General features: G+C 41.1%; 1 protein-coding gene across 5 annotated transcripts in view; it reads left to right on the top strand.

The window, feature by feature from the left end:
* BPTF (bromodomain PHD finger transcription factor) overlaps window positions 1-18,433 on the top strand; it is a 91,957-nt gene that overhangs the window by 59,459 nt on the left and 14,065 nt on the right. For 4 of the 5 annotated variants that reach the window (XM_088138271.1, XM_025168139.2, XM_025168140.2 and 1 more), the window contains exons 18-26: window positions 1,119-1,371; window positions 3,956-4,117; window positions 4,765-4,916; window positions 5,809-5,932; window positions 6,651-6,871; window positions 7,529-7,751; window positions 10,355-11,256; window positions 12,788-12,870; window positions 15,802-16,027. In XM_088138271.1, the coding sequence (XP_087994397.1) occupies window positions 1,119-1,371; window positions 3,956-4,117; window positions 4,765-4,916; window positions 5,809-5,932; window positions 6,651-6,871; window positions 7,529-7,751; window positions 10,355-11,256; window positions 12,788-12,870; window positions 15,802-16,027 (2,346 nt within the window). The remainder of the gene's footprint in view (window positions 1-1,118; window positions 1,372-3,955; window positions 4,118-4,764; window positions 4,917-5,808; window positions 5,933-6,650; window positions 6,872-7,528; window positions 7,752-10,354; window positions 11,257-12,787; window positions 12,871-15,801; window positions 16,028-18,433) is intronic. The other variant, XM_025168141.2, reaches the window with a different exon arrangement.

Below are 18,433 nucleotides of genomic sequence, written 5' to 3'. Positions count from 1 at the left end.
ATACTTGCAGTCCATGCAAAAGAGGACCCTTCAGAGTCAATAGAGGTCCTGTCTTTCCTCATCCACTCTTCCCTAGAAAGCTACTAAATCGGTGCTAGTGCTCCTTCTTGGCAAGTGGTAAGTGGGGGAACTGTACACAAGAGGAAGAGAGGCAGGGATTGTAGGAAGAACTTCTGAAATACTGGCCAGGGCTTCCCAACCCTAACAACCTTGACTGCTGCTGAAAATTTGCTTTCAAGGTTTGGAGACCCTTTGACAGAAAGCACACGTATGCATTCTATGATCTCAGGCAGGCCAAAATTAACTAACTAATGGAAATATTTATTGCTTTTCATGAATACCATCCCAAAGCACTTTTCAGCAGTGCTACAAAAATGCGAGTTTCAAACTGCCAAGTTAGAGAAATGCTACCAATTAAGCTTATAGCAAACAAGGGGCTCTAGGGATATTCTTTGTAGTTCAGTTTCTTAGCTGCTATTTTATAACTTTCATATGGTCAGGGCTTCGGTGGATAATAGCTTCTCTGTTCTAATGCTTAGACTTTTGCAACTTGTAATGGCTGTATCCATTACAGTTGGCCTATTTCTTTAAAAAAAAAATACTTTATCTCAAATTACTGGGATATCCTGAAGGGTCATGTAAGTAGGCTTATCTTCTGCACATTTACATAGTTGTATTTGCATATTTACATAGTTGTCCAGTTGTATTTAATAGTGCTTGGTTCCAAAAAATGTGCATGAAATTTAGCCTTAATATACATGGACTGTGTCAGGGATGGGCAACTTCTAGTCCAGATCTTAAGTCTGCCTTTTCTGATTCTTGGGACCATCTTGGTATGATTGCTGAAAGCTTGATGGTACAGTTTCCTGATATTTTGACGTGATAAAAACAGATGAAAACTACAGAAGTAAACCTTAAAATCACCAAACCACAGTTAGAAACAAAAACACCCCCCATTTTGCCCATACGAGTGATATGACCTCGCTTCCCCCTCCCCCAGGTGCATCTCTTGATTACAAACGTTGCCCACCCTTGTATTCTGTGATGAGAATGATGGTACAGTTGTGCAGATGAATGGAAGCTGTTCTTTGTGATATCATGATGTTTAACTCTCTTAGAAGCGACTGGAACAACAGAAGCAGGTGCCTGTTGTGTGTGGAGCCACTACAGCTACTACAACTAACAGTACTGTGACCACAGTTTCCACTCCTCAGAAAGTTGTAGTGGGCCCATTACCACGCTCCATGCCCAGCGGAGCCAAAGTAGTGCTTGCCACCAAGGTGGGATCTCCAGCTACAGTAACATTCCAGCAGAACAAGAATTTCCATCAGACTTTTGCTACCTGGGTTAAACAAGGCCAGCCTTCAACAGGTAAACAAGTTAGTTAAAATATACTCTCTATGGGTGTTTTAACTTGGAACTTTAAAAACAGCTTTTTATTTATAATATTGGAGTCCACTCATATACTGGGGAACACTAGCTATGGTCTTTAGGGTTACAGGTAGCTGCTGAGGAGGTTGCAGCTAAGAGAGTTGTTGTTTGCATAATCTGTCATTGCTGTCATTTGAACAATGTGGCTCAGAAAGCTCCTTGTGCATGTCCTTGTACACAGCTTCTCCTGGAGATGTCAGCTGAAAAGCAGAACCTTTGTGCTATCTGTCCTGAAGGTGATCATGTGATTGGTGCAGGCTGTGTCCTGGAATACTTAAGCCTAATTGGAGTGTTCTTCAGAAAACAGATTCCGTAATTGTGTATGCTAGCAGTGCATTTTGTCAGTATGATGTGTTTGTATACTGTTTACAAGAGCCTAAAAATTGCCTTGTTGGGTCAAGCTGAGGCCCATGTAGCCAAGTGATTTGTCACCTTGTGATATAGCATTGTATCTCTAGGAAAGTCAAAGCAGGGACCAGTGAGGATAAACAGAAGGGTCCTCCAGTTTCTGGTACTTAAAAGTATACACTGTCACCAGGATTTTAGATGCCAAGTAAGTATCCTGGTTAATAGCCCTTTAAAAAAGAGATCTGCACAACTTTTATCCCTATTCAAACTTTTGCAAGCTTTTCTCACACAGGTAGGAGAAATGCAGATCAATTGGCTTAGTCTCTCTCTGTCATGTTTCCCAACCTCCCAAATATAGAGGGCACTTGAGAGGAGGAAGGCGGTAGTGGAATGCCCATTCCTAATACCTTTTCTTATGTGTAGAACATATGTGTATTCCCCCATTGAACAGAACTGTGGAACTCTTCTGTCCAGAACATCCCACTGATCCACCTTCTGTTTATTTTTTTGTTTCTCTTAAAACAGATGTAACACATTCCATGGTGACTATAAGTGTTCAGTGTTCTTCGGGCTGTTTTAGAAATTCTCCCCTTTTTGTATGTAGATGCTATTGCTTTGACTTTATAAGAAGCAGCATCATGTTTATTCCAAATAAGCAGACTGTAAATTTAGTATGATCTTTTCCCATATAGATAGATTAGAGAGGGAAAATTTACATACACAGCAAAATCCTGTTAAACTTCCAACTTCCTTATCTTGTCAGATAATGTTGTCAACTTCCAATAAAACCAACCTCAGCAAATATGTGCTTGTGACCCATCTTATGCAAATATTATGTTATGTATGGCCACCCAGAGGCCATACGGCAAAAAAGCATGGGTCCAGGAAAAATTAACAAAATTATCATCTATTGCTTTAAATTAATTGCCTGTACAATAATGTAACCCTCTGTTTTCATATACACAGATACATTCTCCCGTGCGCAAACTACTTTCACACATACACACCCCTACAGGGAAGGAGATTCTTTGTAGAATTCTGGGCTCAGCAAACATACAGCTATGAGTGCTTACTTTCTCATTGGGTTTAATACCTCTTACTTGTGCATAGGAACGCTGAGGGTATATCTGTTCAGCCCAGCTTCTGTCACCTTACTTGGGATAGAAACTGTGGAAACAATCCTTGGGATAATGAGGTTTTCCCCCCTTCTTTTTGCAACAATGAAATGGATCCTTTGTGATGAGCAGCAAAACGCAAGGGAAGTTGTGCATGCGGATTCTGTTGTAAGCCCCACAGACTTCAGTGGCTCCTGTTGCAAGGCATCTCATTCTCCCTTTCCTCCATGTGTGGAGGGTGAGGGTCTGTAATGGAGATTCTGTCCACTGGTTGAGGAGCATGCTTTTCCTGAGTCCACGTTCACAGAGGGAGTGTCTCCATGGATAGAGAGGCTCCACCTTGCAGATTCATCCTCTGCATATGGCAGACAACAAAAGGAGGGTGGGGATGGGGCGCTTGTCTCATTCCCTGTGAAGTAAGGTGACAGTTTCATCTTCTCTCCTGCCTTATGTACTTGCTTTCATTATTTGCTCCTCCTGCACAGTTGCTTACTTTCAGTAACACCTTCCTCTGTTACCATATTCTAAAAAAATATAGGATGACCCTTCCTCCGTTCATAGGGAAAATTATTTGGGGGGAAAGCTATCTTCTTTTGCATACTTGTAAGCTTCACCTGACTGTTAGCTTATAGAACAGTCGGGACATGAGTGAGGAGCTTTTTGTTCCAACAACTCCCCCCCCCATGAAGAATTTGTATTTAAATTAGTTTAAAGGTTTACTGGATGAATTTAAATGTTATAATAAATATTTAAAATGTTTGTATGCATTACCACATTCATAGTTTTATAAAACTCGGTTTTGCCCTCCAACTCTAAATAAAAAAGATTCTTTAGCCTTTCTTTAATGAGGACTGTGTATTTAAAAGCCCAAGTAAATACAGCCACTCTATATAATGATGTTATAGTCTAGACAAAAAAGTGAAATACAAATGTTGTTGTTACTGTGATTGATTGATTGATTGATTGATTGATTGATTGATGTTAGCTGATTGTCAAAGAAATATGTACATCTACATTGGATTTTGTTTTGTTTTGTTTTGCCCCCATTTCTGGTTTATTAGCCACAAGCACAGCTGCTACATCAGCAACCACCATTTCTAGCAGTGGTCAGACTTTCCAGATTGCCAGCAGTCCAGTAACCATGGCGGGCAAAGTGATTACAAAGCTGCCTCTTCCTGCAAATAGCAAAATAGTTGCTGTTAATGTTCCAGCTACTCAAGGAGGTAGGAAAATGTCATGAAAAGTTGAATTCTTTTTTATTCGGGGTTTCCTAGTAAATCGTCTATGATCTTTTTTTAGAGAAGATTACTTGGGATTTGTTTATAATTTCTCTGTTTTAATTTCTCTGATTGGCATTTGTTCACACTGGTATCCATAAATCTCTATGCAATTGTCTTTCAGAGTCTGAAGTGAGACACATAGTGTTTAAAATCAGTGTCAATATACAGGTTATCCATGCTAAAGGAAGCTAGTAGCAGACTTAGGGCCCAGGTTGTAATTTTTAATCTGATGGAGGAAGGGGTTTGTTATTAAATATATTACTGGAGAATAATCATATTCACTATATTTAATTTTTACTATCTTTAGGCATAAATAAAATGAAATCAAGTTTAGTTATTGTCCACTATTTTTGAGTTAAATGCTTGTCTTCACTGTTCAGAGCCCCAGCATTATGAATGCAGAATAGATTTGTTCAGCCAAAATATTATTTAGTTCCCAAGTCTAATCCATGTCATTTGTCAAGATTCTTATGCGAATTTTTAAAAAATTTGAATCTTTTAAAAATCCACCACTGTAACATTCTAAAGAATGAGTGTGTTATCTTTTGACTTGGCAGTGCTTTTAAATAAATACATTGCTCTCCCAATAGGCGTAGTTCAGGTGCAACAAAAAGTGTTGGGCATCATTCCATCAACAACTGGAGCAAACCAACAAACATTTACTTCATTCCAGCCAAGGACAGCAACTGTAACTATTAGGCCAAATAATACAGGGACTGTATGTACGACAAGTGCTTCACAAGTAAGTTTAACTCTTTTATTAGGATAATACAGGACTTATTTGGGTGACTTTAGGATGATTCCAATTTTTATTTTTTAATTATTACTGTAATGCATTGAAATCCTGTCTTCTGGGAGCTCATGGTGACCTACATGGTATGTCTACGTTGTATGATAGATTGGGCTGAGAGATAGTTTTGGGCTCCAAGTCATCCAGTGAGCTTACAGGACAGAATGGAGCTTTGAATGAGGGACTCCCTGATGCTACATTTTACCCAGTATACTATACTTGCTCTCATATGTGTTAAGAATGTTGCATTTGTGAAGTACACTATTGCTAAGGACAACACCATCACTACATTTTCTTGATATTTCAGGACCAGAAACTGTACTTCTGTGGTAGGCTAGTTAAACTGGATTAATTTTCTGTTAAATATGTGCATATGTAAAGCAATAGGTCTATAAGGCAACCTGGTGAATACTCTTCAGTTGAACAAGGGCCATACTGACTGGCAATTCTGGTTGTTATATGGTTCAGATATCACTGTGTCAAAATAACCTATATCCATTGCTCTACTCAGATACGAAATGTCTGAGAATATGTTAGTTGTGTTTCTTTTACCAAAAAATGACTCAGGTTTTCAGGGGAGATGCTGCTACTGCTACTGTTGAATAAAGTTATATGAAAAAAAATGTTAGGGGGATGAACAAAAGAACAGTGGCTTAAATAGAAAAAAAATGCAGTTTGCTTTTCAAAAAGCTTTCTTATGGCTTTTGTGAAGAGTGTTTTATCTTCAAAGCTTTGTTTAGTATCTTTAGACAACCTTTAATCTGTATATAAGTTACTTTTTTGCATATCTGCTGTTCTTTGCAGTATAAGAAAAAGTTGAACAGTTTGTTTGAATTTTGTATAGGTAATGCCTGGAACACCTCTTCGGCCTGGAATGACGGTCATAAGAGCACCTCTTCAGCAGTCAGCTCTAGGAAAGACCATCATCCGAACACCTGTAGTAGTACAGCAGGGTGTTATTCCAACCAGTAAGTTAATTTTCTTTTTAATGATTTCCAGTGTAGGCAGGTTGTGGTTTGTTTCTCCATTTTGAATTTTGTTCTGTATCGTTCACACTTATTCAAACGTGTCCAGGTTGAAGGGTTTGTATTTAAATCATTGATAACATTTAATAGCTTTAGATTCAGTCACTTTTAACAGTACTAAAAATTAAATGGCATGTTGCATTTTGCAAAACATAGTTCCTTTTTTTCTGTTTGAATCAAATATATGATAAATACTTTAGCTGGGATCAAAAGTGCTGCTCAGGCAAAGGACTCATGCTAGTACAATCTTTGTTTCTTTTTGAATAGTTAACATCAATCACAAAAGGTTGTTAAAAATCTCTACTGTTTCAAAAGCATTTGCCATGTAGCATTGGAAGGTGTGTTTGAGATACACAATTCCAAAGTCCCCTTGGAGTGTCAGAATAAATTGAACATTTCTGTACATTCTGTCCTATAAACAATTGCATTCAGTATGTTAATGCATCAGAATACTATTTACTGTGTAACAATATAAACTATATTCAGTCCTTTGAAGAAACCAGCTCTGATTCTGCTAAACAGTGTATTGTTGGTTTTTCTGGTTAATGGATCTTGCTATTTGAGAAGAAAAAATACAGTTTTTTGATGACTGGGTGGGTTAATTTTTTTAATAAGAGTTCTTGGCCAAAGGATTGTACAATCCTGTGATATGTCAATACAGGCCAAACACAACAAGTGGTCACACAGATCATCAGAGGTCAGCCTGTGTCAACAGCAGTGTCTAGTCCTACTACAGTTTCTACCAGTCAGAAGGTGGCAACAACTCCAGGAATACCTTCACAGCACATGCAGTCACAAGCCACTCCGCCACATCCTCCTCGGCCTCAACAGGGACAGGTGAAGCTTACCATGGCGCAGCTCACGCAGCTCACACAAGGACAGGTAAGCAATCATGATTTGGGATAAGGGGAGTCATATAATGAGCAAAAGATCACAATGAGCACCCCAAAAATACGCCTTTATCAAGGACTGCCTCAGGCAGAGAGAACTCAGTGTTCAGTGAGGTACCACTGAATTTCAGCAACCCAGTCCCAGGGTCTCCAGGAGCTGCAAAATGGGGTTTGAGGAGCTCTAGTTGCCCTGCTGTTGGAACCAACATACTGTATTCAGAAAAAAACTGTAGCTCCTTTCAAATGCTAAATTGTATTACATAGGGAAACTGCAAAAGTGCTTGCAAATTTTATCTTCCTTTCAGATATATTTTTCATCTTCTGTAGTTTTAATTCTCTGCTCTTTGCATATATATGCATAGTCTTCAGTATATTTGGGTGCTTAAAATGCAAGTTGTGCAATGTTGAGAGATTCACATCAGATTATCAAACTTTTCTATTTTAAATTTTCATGGATTAATGCCATGAAAATTTATTTTTCTTTTCGGGAAATTTTATCCTTTTAGAAAACATATATATTATAGACAGTACAGATTGCAATGTCCGTACTAACCCTCACTGGTTTGCAGTTCAGAACATAATGCAGACCTGGATCTTTTACTGATATTAATAACTTTTGCTTTATTTATTTTTTTGTCTCTCTTCTTAGGGTGGCAGTCAGGGATTAACTGTAGTAATTCAGGGACAGGGTCAAACAACTGGACAGTTGCAGTTGATTCCACAAGGTGTGACAGTAATCCCAGGTCCAGGTCAGCAACTGATGCAAGCCGCTATGCCAAATGGTACCATTCAGCGCTTTCTTTTCACCCCATTATCAACAGCAGCTACAGCAGCTAGCACTACTTCCACAACAGTTTCCACCTCAACATCAGGTATACTTTTTATATTTAACACACACAAAAAAAGTAATTCAGAATTTTCATACAAGCTAAAAAATGCTCATTTTTTTCCCAAGGTGGTGGTTGGGAGAAAGTTCAGTGTCTGTGCTGGGCATGAGAAAAATTAGTTTCTGTAGGCTTCTTTTTTGTTGTTTTTGTTTTGGGAGCACTTGGATGGACTTTGTGTTGTGATGCTAGTCTGCACTCTAGTTGGGAGTGCAGGTTTCAGATATGAGCAGAGAAAGAATGGGATGATGCACTGTGGAGGAGTGGGAGAAATGATTTGAACCTTTCCAGTGGCAGAGGAATGGGCCTTTGTGTAGACATCTTGGCTTTATTCAGTGCATTTCCATCTCGGTTGAAGAGGTGGTGTCTCAGCTCATTGCAGTGACAGTTTTGAGGGCCTACTCAAAATCCTGTTATTTCAGGCAGCGCAACTGACTGAGAGGAGTTGCGTGACATGAAGGCTTGCAGATGAAGCAGATTGGTCTCTCAGTCAGCAGAGATTATTTGTGGTGTCGTGGTGAGGAGCTGGAGTAGCAGAAACTGGGTTGGGTGGAGGTGTATCAGACTCACCTGAGCCCTGCAGTTGCCCTGTGTAGGATGGGAGTGAATGTGTTGAGCAGCCTTTATGAGAACCTGGCTGCCCTGATCCTACTGATTGCGCTACAGCAGAAGCAGTAGGGGGAGTGGCTGTGATTGATGGTGACTGAAGGTGGTTGATAGTTTGCTGAAGATGTTTCTGGGTCTTGGGGGCAGGAGATAGGGATGGGGGGCAGGGGAACTGACATAGGGCAGGCATTACTACCCAAGTGGTGATGGGCTCAGGGAAATATGAAACTAGGAGCAGGCTGTACATGGGGCAGGCAGAGTTTATAGTTTTCCTCCATTCTCCATGGCTGGTTCCAGTTAGTGTTGATAGCTAGGGAAAGGTCTGACCCAAAGCTCCTGGTTTGTGGGCTGTCTTAGGATTTAATTATTTTACCTCTCCTGTTTAACAGGACAGGAACCTCATGACTGTTGATCTGGCCACTTGTTTATTAGATCCATGTCCCTTGTGACTGGTTAAGGCCTCTTGGGAGGTAACGTGTAAACAAATCTATGTGGTGCTAAATTTATCCTTAGAGAGGAGGAGGTTCTGCCTGCCTTGAAAGAAGCAGTGGTGCATCCCCCTCCTCAAGAAGCAATTGCTGGATCCAACAGTTCTGGACAATTTTCATTCAGTCCCCAGCCTTCCCTTTTTAGAAGAAAATGGTCAGACTACAGCTCCAGAGGGCTCTGGAGAAAACAGATTATCTAGATCTGTTTCTGTAAGGTTTCAGGACAGAGCATACTACAGAAACAGCATTGATCACATTTGTTGATGACCTCTGGTGGAGCCAGGAAAGGAGTGATGCGGCTGCTCTAGTTCTTTCTGATCTCATAGCAGCTTCAATATCATTGATCATGACATTCTTGTGGACTGGGAGTGGGAGGCAAGGTACTGCAGTGCTTTTCCTCCTTTCTCCATGGCTGGTTCCAGTCAGTGTGGACAACTAGGAGAGGGTCTGAACCAAAGCCCCTGCTTTGCAAGATGTCTCAGGATTTGATGCTCTCAATTCTCTTGTTTAATATTTACATGAAGCCATTGGGTGATGTCATCTGTAGGGTCAGGTGCCATCAATATACTGATGATACTCAGCTGCATATGTTGCCCCAGATGATGCTGTTGAAATCATAACCCAGTATCTAGAGACTGTTCAGGTCTGGAAGGGCAGGAACAGGCTCAGATTCAACCCTGACAAGACCAAGTGGCTGTGAATACTTGGCTCCTCTGGTGCTGGTGATTTTCTGTTGTTGATTCCAAATGGGGTAACAGGACCATGAATCTTGTCTCATGATCACGCATGCCTTGATCACCTTACATGTGGATTATTGCAATATACTTTACATTAAGTCCCTGAAGACCACTTGCAAGTTATAACTGATCCAGAATGCAGTGCCGTAAGCAGTTATCAGCATACTTTGGTCCACCAGTCTAATACCTATGCTATGCAAATTGCACTGATTACCAGTAAGCGCTTGGGTGCAATTCAGGGTGCTGGTTATCACCTATAAAGCCATTCATGGCATAGGGTCTGAGTATCTGAGGGACTGCCTGTCTCCCATCATTTTTGCCTGCCCCATAAGATCCAACATAGGGGGCATGTTTCATGTCCCCTCTCTTAAGTAAGGCCATCTGATGAAACCTAGGGAGCACGCTTTCTCTATCATGGTGCCTGCTTAATCTTTAGGCATTTGGCTTTTTCTCCAAGCTCTGGGGTAGACTGGTGTTGTGCCATTTGCTGTGTGGAGTGCCTTGGTTATTGTATGTTGTTTCCACTGTGACTTTAACTCTGTGTCATGTTATTTTCTCTGTTTTTAGGTATTGTATTGATTTTAATTGTACACAGCCCAGAATCTGTGCTAAGTTGGGAGGTCTTTATAAAGCTAAATTATAATTTTTTAAAAAAATAAGGTTCAGGCTTCAGATCACTGGGTAATGTGTAATGAATGCTTTTAGGGCAAAGGAGTTGTTCTTTACAGCTGTGAATATGAGGCTTCTTTTATCTCCCCAGCTGCAGGAGAACAGAGGCAAACGTCTCTTGCACAGACTCAAACACAGCCAACGCCAGCGCTTCCACCTGCTGAGCCCAAGCCTGCTCAGACTCCGCTCCCAGCTCAGCCCCCAAGTGGTCCGGCTCAGACTGTGATGCCAGCCCAGACGCAGACTGCGCAGGCGCCAGTTCCAGCTGAACCCCTCCTGCCCCCAGAAGCTCAGGCTCCACCTTCGCTTCCAAGTCCAGCCGTTACCTCTGAAGCACAGCCACCAAGAACACCATCAACTGTAACTCCAGCTGTGGCTCAGCCCCCACCCCAGAGCCCTGCACAAGGGCAGCCTGTACCTCCAGCACAGAACCAGTCCCAGCCAGTTGCGCATCCGCAGACTCCACCCAAAGGACAGACGATCCAGCCAACTCAGGTACAGACCGCAGCCCCACAACAGGTTCAGATCCAACCACATCCTTCAGTGCAGATCCAGACCCAGCAGTCCCAGGTCCCAACGTCACTCCCAGCTTTGCCGCCTGCTCAGCCTGCCAACCAAGTCACTGTACCGTCTCCACGCCCTCAGCTGCAGATTCAGCCCCCCCAGACCAAGGTCATTACTGTGCCGCAGCTTCAGCAGCAAGTCCAAGTGTTTTCCCAGCTTCAGTCCCATATGGTGGCCCAGATTCAAGCTCAGCAAAGTGGCCTGTCTCAGCAGATTAAGCTCCAGTTACCAATTCAGATTCAGCAGGCCAGCTCGGTGCAAACACATCAGATCCAGAATGTAGTAACTGTTCAAGCCAGTGTTCAAGAGCAACTGCAAAGGGTTCAGCAGCTCAGAGAGCAACAGCAGAAGAAAAAACAGCAGCATATTGAAATAAAACGGGAACACTCCCTTCAGGCTTCTAATCAGAGTGATATTATCCAAAAACAGGTAAAATGTTTTCAAAGGAAAGCAAAACTTTATTTCTCAGTTGGCATATCATTATATTTACCTGAAACAAAAGTGAATCTCTCCCTCACCCCCAAAATTAACTTTTAAAATGGGAGAATTAACTTAGATTGGCTGAGAAAGAAACAAATGAGGGGGGTTTTTTTCTGTTTAATTATCATTTTGGGTAGGGTTTATTCTAAATTCAGGTTCATCTTTCTTTTGTTTAAGTATGATAAGGACAAATCAGTAAATTTTAGAGGATTAAATCCTTGGTGACGTGCCTTTTATATTGCTTCTTGTGAAAGTAAGAGATATTCTATATAAATCTCTTTAACATAGCTTCAGAGTTATTGAACAATAACAGCAAGAGAAAGCTCCCTTCAATCCTAAATTAAACAGCAGAATTGAAAAAAGCTTGGATTAACCAGGACTGCACTCAGTATTCAACTGTTCTCTGTGTTTGGCCTTTACAATTTTGGACTTTCAGGTTATAGTAAAAGCAGAGTAAAACTATCAATCCTGACATCTTTTGTCCCATTTTTCCTCAACTGTAGAATATTAAGGATAGATTTAGAGAAGAAATCCTAGGTATGATAAATTCTATTGCCAAATATTTAAAATATTTTCAGGAACAAAATATATCACATAAATTATCTAACTTTTCCTACTGCAGAAGAAAGTATCCTTGCACAGGTTGTTCCTGACCTTTGCTCCAGGAGACAGGGGACTGGTCCATCAAATATGTCTGTAGTCTTCTGTGGGGAAAAAACCCTCCTCCCATCTCACTCCAACCGCTAGGACATCAGTGATGCCTTGCTTCTGAACTCCTTCCTGTTTTTTCTTCCTTTGATTCTCCCTCATTTTCTTTGGGATTTTCTTGAAGCTTGAGAATCTGTGGAAGGAAAGAACATAAGAATCTAATAAGAAACAGAAATTGCGATGATAATGATCTCAAACAGCATGGCAAATCCCTCATTATTTTATCTGAAAGCAGATCAAGAACATTTTGGAGCAAGTTAAAGACAGAGAGAGACCTGAAACATTAAAGGAATGATGGTGGATTAGGTCCTAGGTCAAACGTCTTTCCTAAACTCTTAAGCTAGACTGATTTTTTCTGCTTTTTAAGATAGTCTTCCCTCTAGAAATCTTCTCATAGCATTCTTATTTCTGTCTGTCAGGCTCCTTTCTTCGATAGCTTTGTTTTTGTTTTAATTTTTCTGTTCCTAAGCAAGGATGTGTTATACTCCCAGCTCTGGTCCTTCTTTTCCTGCTTTTTCTCTGCAGCCAGTATTCCACCTCTCCTGTTCCTTCCTCCTTTTGGAACTCTTCAGTTTTGCTTCAGAGGAAGGCAAGCAAATACCTTTTGTCTGAATTGCAGCGGCTGAACAATTAAAGGCCACTTTCAGTTTAATCACTCTGGTGCTCAGGTTTTGAGTTACTTGTAGGTTTAAAGAGGTCCCCAGATTTCCCAGGTTGTTGTTTCTTGCTCTCTGAAGTTTTCATATATTGGATTTTTTTTCCTGTCTTGAAGGTGGTAATGAAACACAATGCTGTGATAGAGCACTTAAAACAGAAAAAGACATTAACTCCTGCTGAGCGTGAAGAGAATCAACGGTAAGGCAAATTGTTATTAGCCAGATATTAATTGTATATGTCTTCCAGTGTTTCCTGCTGCAGTGAAATATGGTAGTGCAGCACCAATTGCAGTAGCTTCCACAATGGGTGGGATCCTGAGTTCTCATATGCTACATGGAAATGGAAGGGGCTTCTGATCCAGCAGAGACTTTGCCTAGAAGAAGAGCAATGTGGTTATTATTTTCACCCATTGTTCCCTCCAGCCCTGTATGCTACACACACATGCACACACTCACACCCCCTCATATTGCAGAAGGTCCTCCCTATTGTTTGGAAAGATTTTTAGAGTGTAAGCTACTGCCATAGGGCATAGTAAAATTTCCCCCTCATCCTTTGCCATTAAATGTGTCATCTTATGGGTTCAGAATGTTAGTTGAGAACTAAGCCTATATTTCTAAGAGGTGAAGGAAAAGAAGTGTTTTTCTGTGTCTCCCAATGTTAGAATTCAGGGCAGGCGTGTTACCTAAAATTAAGTAACAGCCAGTTCCGATTATTATCTGTAATGACTCCCAACCAGCCACGTGATGGTGAGATTGCCAACATAGGAATGTGCAGATATAGACACATACAAGATGTAAAAGAGGCACAGGAAGTGCCAAATTTGGACTGCCTAGAGCAGGTGTGTAGGGTCAGCACTACAACCCAGCTTGGCATCCCTCAGGAAGAACACAGAAAATGTAACAACTGGTTCGCAAGAACAAGACTGAACCAAAAATATAACATCTGTACTATTGTCAAAAGAGTTATGTCTCAAGTATTAACCTTCAGAATTTATTATTGTTTCAGCGGGATACAAAAATCAGGGTGGGGGTGTTGAGTGTTTCCCTTAGTAGAAGTTTTTTTTATATATATATAGGAAGAGGGCAGTTTGGGCAGCAGTCTGTAGTTTGCAGCTCTGTAAAAAAACCAAGTCAGATCTAAGGCTCCTTCCTGTCAATAGCTGCTGGGCACCAAGGTTAACAGACTAAGGACTGACAGCTCCTCAAGCTATCCAAGCATTGCTCTTCTGGTGGAGCTGCCTACAGCAACTTGCCTTTCCATAGTCTCACCTGGGATGGGGTAATCTGGTGTATGTGCAAGCTTCCATGCTCCATCCACATGATGGGCATTGTGTAGCCTTGATGAAGTGGAAACTAGAGAATTCAGAAGTTTTTTAAGCTGTTTTTTTCTGTTTGCACCGATGTGCTGTTTCAATACAGAAGCCTCTTCCACAGTTACTTAAATGATTTTTTAAAAATGCTTTAGGGTAAATCAGCAGATTTGGAGGAGGGGCAGTATGCCAAAAAGCCCAAGAAATACAGCATGTTGTTGTTCTTAATCAGTATATACAGAAAAACTTTTTTCTTTTAATGTTATTGTGCATATATACGTGCATACATATCAGAGCAAAGCAGGCACGGTAGGAAGGAGTTTTTCAGTGTGATGAAAGGACAGCAAATTGTTGAATGTTTAGAAGTTAGTTTATTTTTGATGCCAGGGATAAGGAGAAGTACTTGGTGGATTTCTTGGCTCATGTATCAAAATACTTTAAGCAGCTTGATTACTATATACCAGGAGTCTTAAACTCAGATTGTCTCAAATATTGCATGAAGAGTAGTTCCATTAGCCTGAGGGCCATAACACAAAAATCAAGAAGATGTGCAGCATCACATTATGCCATTATGCATAAATGTATTAATTTTTTTAAAGAAAACTTTTACTGTGCCCGGTTAGCCATGCATCTTGCATGTGAAACCTAGATCTGATCTAGCTAGGGATCTCCTCCCCCTCCCCCTCTTCATTTGAATTTTGTTTCTTGACAAGCACTCCCATTCAGAAATGGTATTTAAACAGTGCAAACTTTCTGACTAGAAATGTAAGCAAAGATGAGATTGGGGAAGTTAGGGACCTATCCTAAACGTGAAAAAATTACATATTTCTGCATTTCCACCTTGATTTTTTATTACCCTATTTCTCATGACCATTTTTAAGGAAGGGTGTTTGGAAAAGGGGCCCTTTATTTCCAAGGGATCTTTCCTTTTTGCCTGGAGAAAAATTTACCCCATTCCAGGGTCTTTTGCATGCACTGACATCCTGAGAAGCTTTTTAACTGGTTCTTCCTGAAAAATAACTAGTTCTTCTGGGATGATATAAATGGAAAAATTGAAGACCATATTCCAAGGAAGAAACTTGTCCTTTTGAAGTCCAGCTGCCTTTGGACTACATTTCCCAGGATGCCATTGACACCAGAAGAAGTTATTACGAATGGGTTGTTGTTGCAATAGTTGAATCACACTTGCATGCTTGGCGCAGACTTGGGTATTAGGCTTATTTTGCTCCAGTCCATGGCTTCTTTGTGCTACCCGGTGGAGCAGTAATGACAAACTGATTAAATTGCTACTTGCTGAGGCAGCAGGAGCAGCAAAAGACAGCAAGGTATACAATATGCTTTTAAAACTAAGAGAAAGACCAGTTGTAAATAAATAAGGAACACTACATACAGTATGTCTGATGTATCCTTCTCCCATTCTCTGCTTTTCCGAACAAAATTTAACAACTGGTTAACAAGAACTAGACCAAACTTGCTAGTTGATGCTCCTGACTCAGGGTCATCCATGGACACAGTCTGTAGTTAAATTATGGAATTTGTGTCCTCAGGCGCAATGGACCTAACCAAAAGGACCATTGATTTGATCCAGCAGTGCTTTCTTTACCTTCTTAATATTGTAGGATGCACAGATCAGCATGTAATGATGAGCTGAGAGCAAGCTCAGAAGTACTACCTTTTAGTAAAAAGACTATCATTCCCAGTTGAGAACTATGCTGTTTGGAGTATAATTATTATGTTGTCTCAAATGTAGTTGTCGGTCTTTTTTTTTTTCCCCCCCATATTACTACTACTTAATTACACCCTTTGTTTTTCTTCCCCAGAATGATAGTGTGCAACCAAGTCATGAAATATATTCTGGATAAGATAGATAAAGAAGAAAAGCAGGCGGCTAAGAAACGAAAGCGGGAAGAGAGTGTGGAACAAAAGCGCAGTAAACAGAATGCTTCAAAACTCTCTGCTCTACTCTTCAAACATAAGGAGCAACTAAAATCTGAAATACTGAAGAAAAGAGCACTTTTGGACAAAGATCTGCAAATTGAAGTGCAGGTATAATTGTCATTCTTAATCATCTTGGAGAGTTGACCCAATATTGCGGTTTATTGCTTTGCATCCATAGGCAAAAGCCCAGAGCTAGACTTTTCCAGCTTATGTCAGTTTCTGCAAAACTGCCTATTTAAACTGAGGCCTGCTCCATCCCATATGCCCAAGTGTGGTTTACCATATTATCCTGGGCTTCAATTTGAGGGTGATTGTTCGCTGAGAACAAATGGTTCACATATTTCTGGTGGTTATTGGTCACCTTTGAAGTCATTTTATTCTAGGTTGCTAACTGGTTGTTAATATTAGGCTGTGCAGTGCTTTGGATTCAAAGGGGGGGAAATGTGCTTCAGTGTGCCTGGGTTTGAGCTCCAAATCCACATTCAGTTCAGTCTCCACCTTTTTTCCAGAGTTAATCATCTTATCCACACTTTCCTCTATCTTTTTTTCAAGGGATTTAAATCTAGCTCCTAGTTCATCAAACATTGACTGGAGTAGACTTAGAGGAGTTATTTTACCTTCTAGTGGCTGCTCCAAGGGACCCCTTTTAGCCATTTCTTCTTCTTTTTTTCCCTTTCCGTTTAGACTAGTAAAATGTATAGCCAGATATAGTTAGTTACAAATGAAAGTAAACTGTAGTTCACGCCCTCTAGTGCCTTTCAAGCTAAAATTGCAGGCGTGTGTGCTCGCTTCAAAGGGATCACATAGGAATCAAGTTACAGTCTAGCTCTCTTTCTAAAGACTCACCAATCAGCAGACAGAACTGAACAAAACATAAAACTTTCCCGTAGAAAAGACAAACTTCGTTGCTGCAGATGGAGTTTCATGAAAAAAAAAACTTTTAACAAATAAATCTTCCTTTTTCACTATGAGTAAATTTTAAGTCTCTTTTAAGTTCCACTTTTCCTCCAGCTTTTTGTGAATTAAATCAGCTTAATTTAAAACTCTATTTCTCATTTAAAAATATAGTCCCAGAAATAAGGATAAGCCCCAAGAGGTTTACTTATCTGTTGTGAAGGAAAATTTCTCTTAAGCTGAAAAATAATTATAAGCCAAAGTGTTTCAGAAATGGGAATCGGTCGGCTCTAGTATCCATTAAGGCTGCATCACAGCAGCGAACGGAGATGGTTCCCCCACCTCCCAGCCGCTTGACTTGAGAGTGGTTCACAGAGGCTTCAGTCTCTGCGATTAGCTTTCCAGGAACAGCTGGCAAGAGACCAAATGGGTCAATTTCCTCACTTCCTCCTTTATTCAGAGCAAATTGAGTGGCCAGCACTTGCTGCCAGCCACCAATCCAGCTGCAGTGTCATCTCTCCCTGTTACGGAGAGGGTCTAAGCTGCCATGTTCCCACCGGAAATCCCAGAGTGCCTGAGTTTCATGGTGTGACCCCAGGGAACTGTGGGAGGGGCCACAATGCCCTGCAGTGACAGGGCAAGAACTGGTATGTGTGCCAGGTTGCCAGCCCAAAGAGCAAGAGTCAGGCAAGCATTGTGTACGCACTTGCATACAGACTTAACAGCATGCATAGAGAGCAAGAGATGAAGGGTATGGTGTGTATGCTTGCACACTATATTACCAGCACAGAGAGCGAGAGGTGAGAGACAGTTGTCAGGCTGTCCAGGGTTGGGCAGGAGAGAACCAATAATAGTGTGTGCAAATTAGCATGCCAAGGTCTTCCAAAGACGAGGGTGGAACATGGAGTGCGAGAAGCAGTATTCTCTCTAACATTAGTTGAACCAGAGTGGCCAGTGTCTAGAGCAATGTACCCCTGGGGTCCTCCAAGATCCTCTCAGGGGTCTGCAAAATCAAAATGATTTGCCAGCCTACGTTGAAAAATAATCCAATATTTTATTTATTTATTTATTTTCAGACTTGTATGCCGCCCATCTCCCCCAATGGGTGACTCTGGGCAGCTCACAATAATAAAAAAGAAGAAAAAACACAGGTCTCTCCAAACATGGATACAATCTATAATTAAAAAACATATATTAAAAATGCCCTAAAAACCTCCTATGATTTTAGCCCTTAAAAACCTGTAAGATGCTGGGGGTGGGGGACAACCCATCACCCCACCAGCCATCTCCACAGGTGCAGGCCCCCCTCTGGCCCCCAGGCCTTCTGGCACAGCCAGGATTTGATCCCTTTCCTGAAGGCCACGAGGGAGGGGGCACACCGCATCTCAGGAGGCAGGATGTTCGGGCGGGCGCTGCAGCAGAAAAGGCTCTCTGCCTAGACCCCACCAATCAAAATTCCTTGACTGGTGGGGTCTGCAACCTGCCTCTTCTGCTGGACCGAGTGGGGCGGGCTGAAATGACCACGGCGAGGCGGTTCCTCAGATAATATTTTAATATTAAATTATTAATGGCTATTCCTCAGATTAATATTTTAATATTAAAAGCCCATCAAACAATTGT

The sequence above is a fragment of the Python bivittatus genome, unplaced genomic scaffold (genome assembly GCF_059951505.1).
Source record: "Python bivittatus isolate LINGU-HERP-01145 unplaced genomic scaffold, Pbiv_v1 ctg000220_np1212, whole genome shotgun sequence".
Lineage (NCBI taxonomy): Eukaryota > Metazoa > Chordata > Lepidosauria > Squamata > Pythonidae > Python > Python bivittatus.
This window is presented reverse-complemented; position numbering and strand designations above follow the sequence as displayed.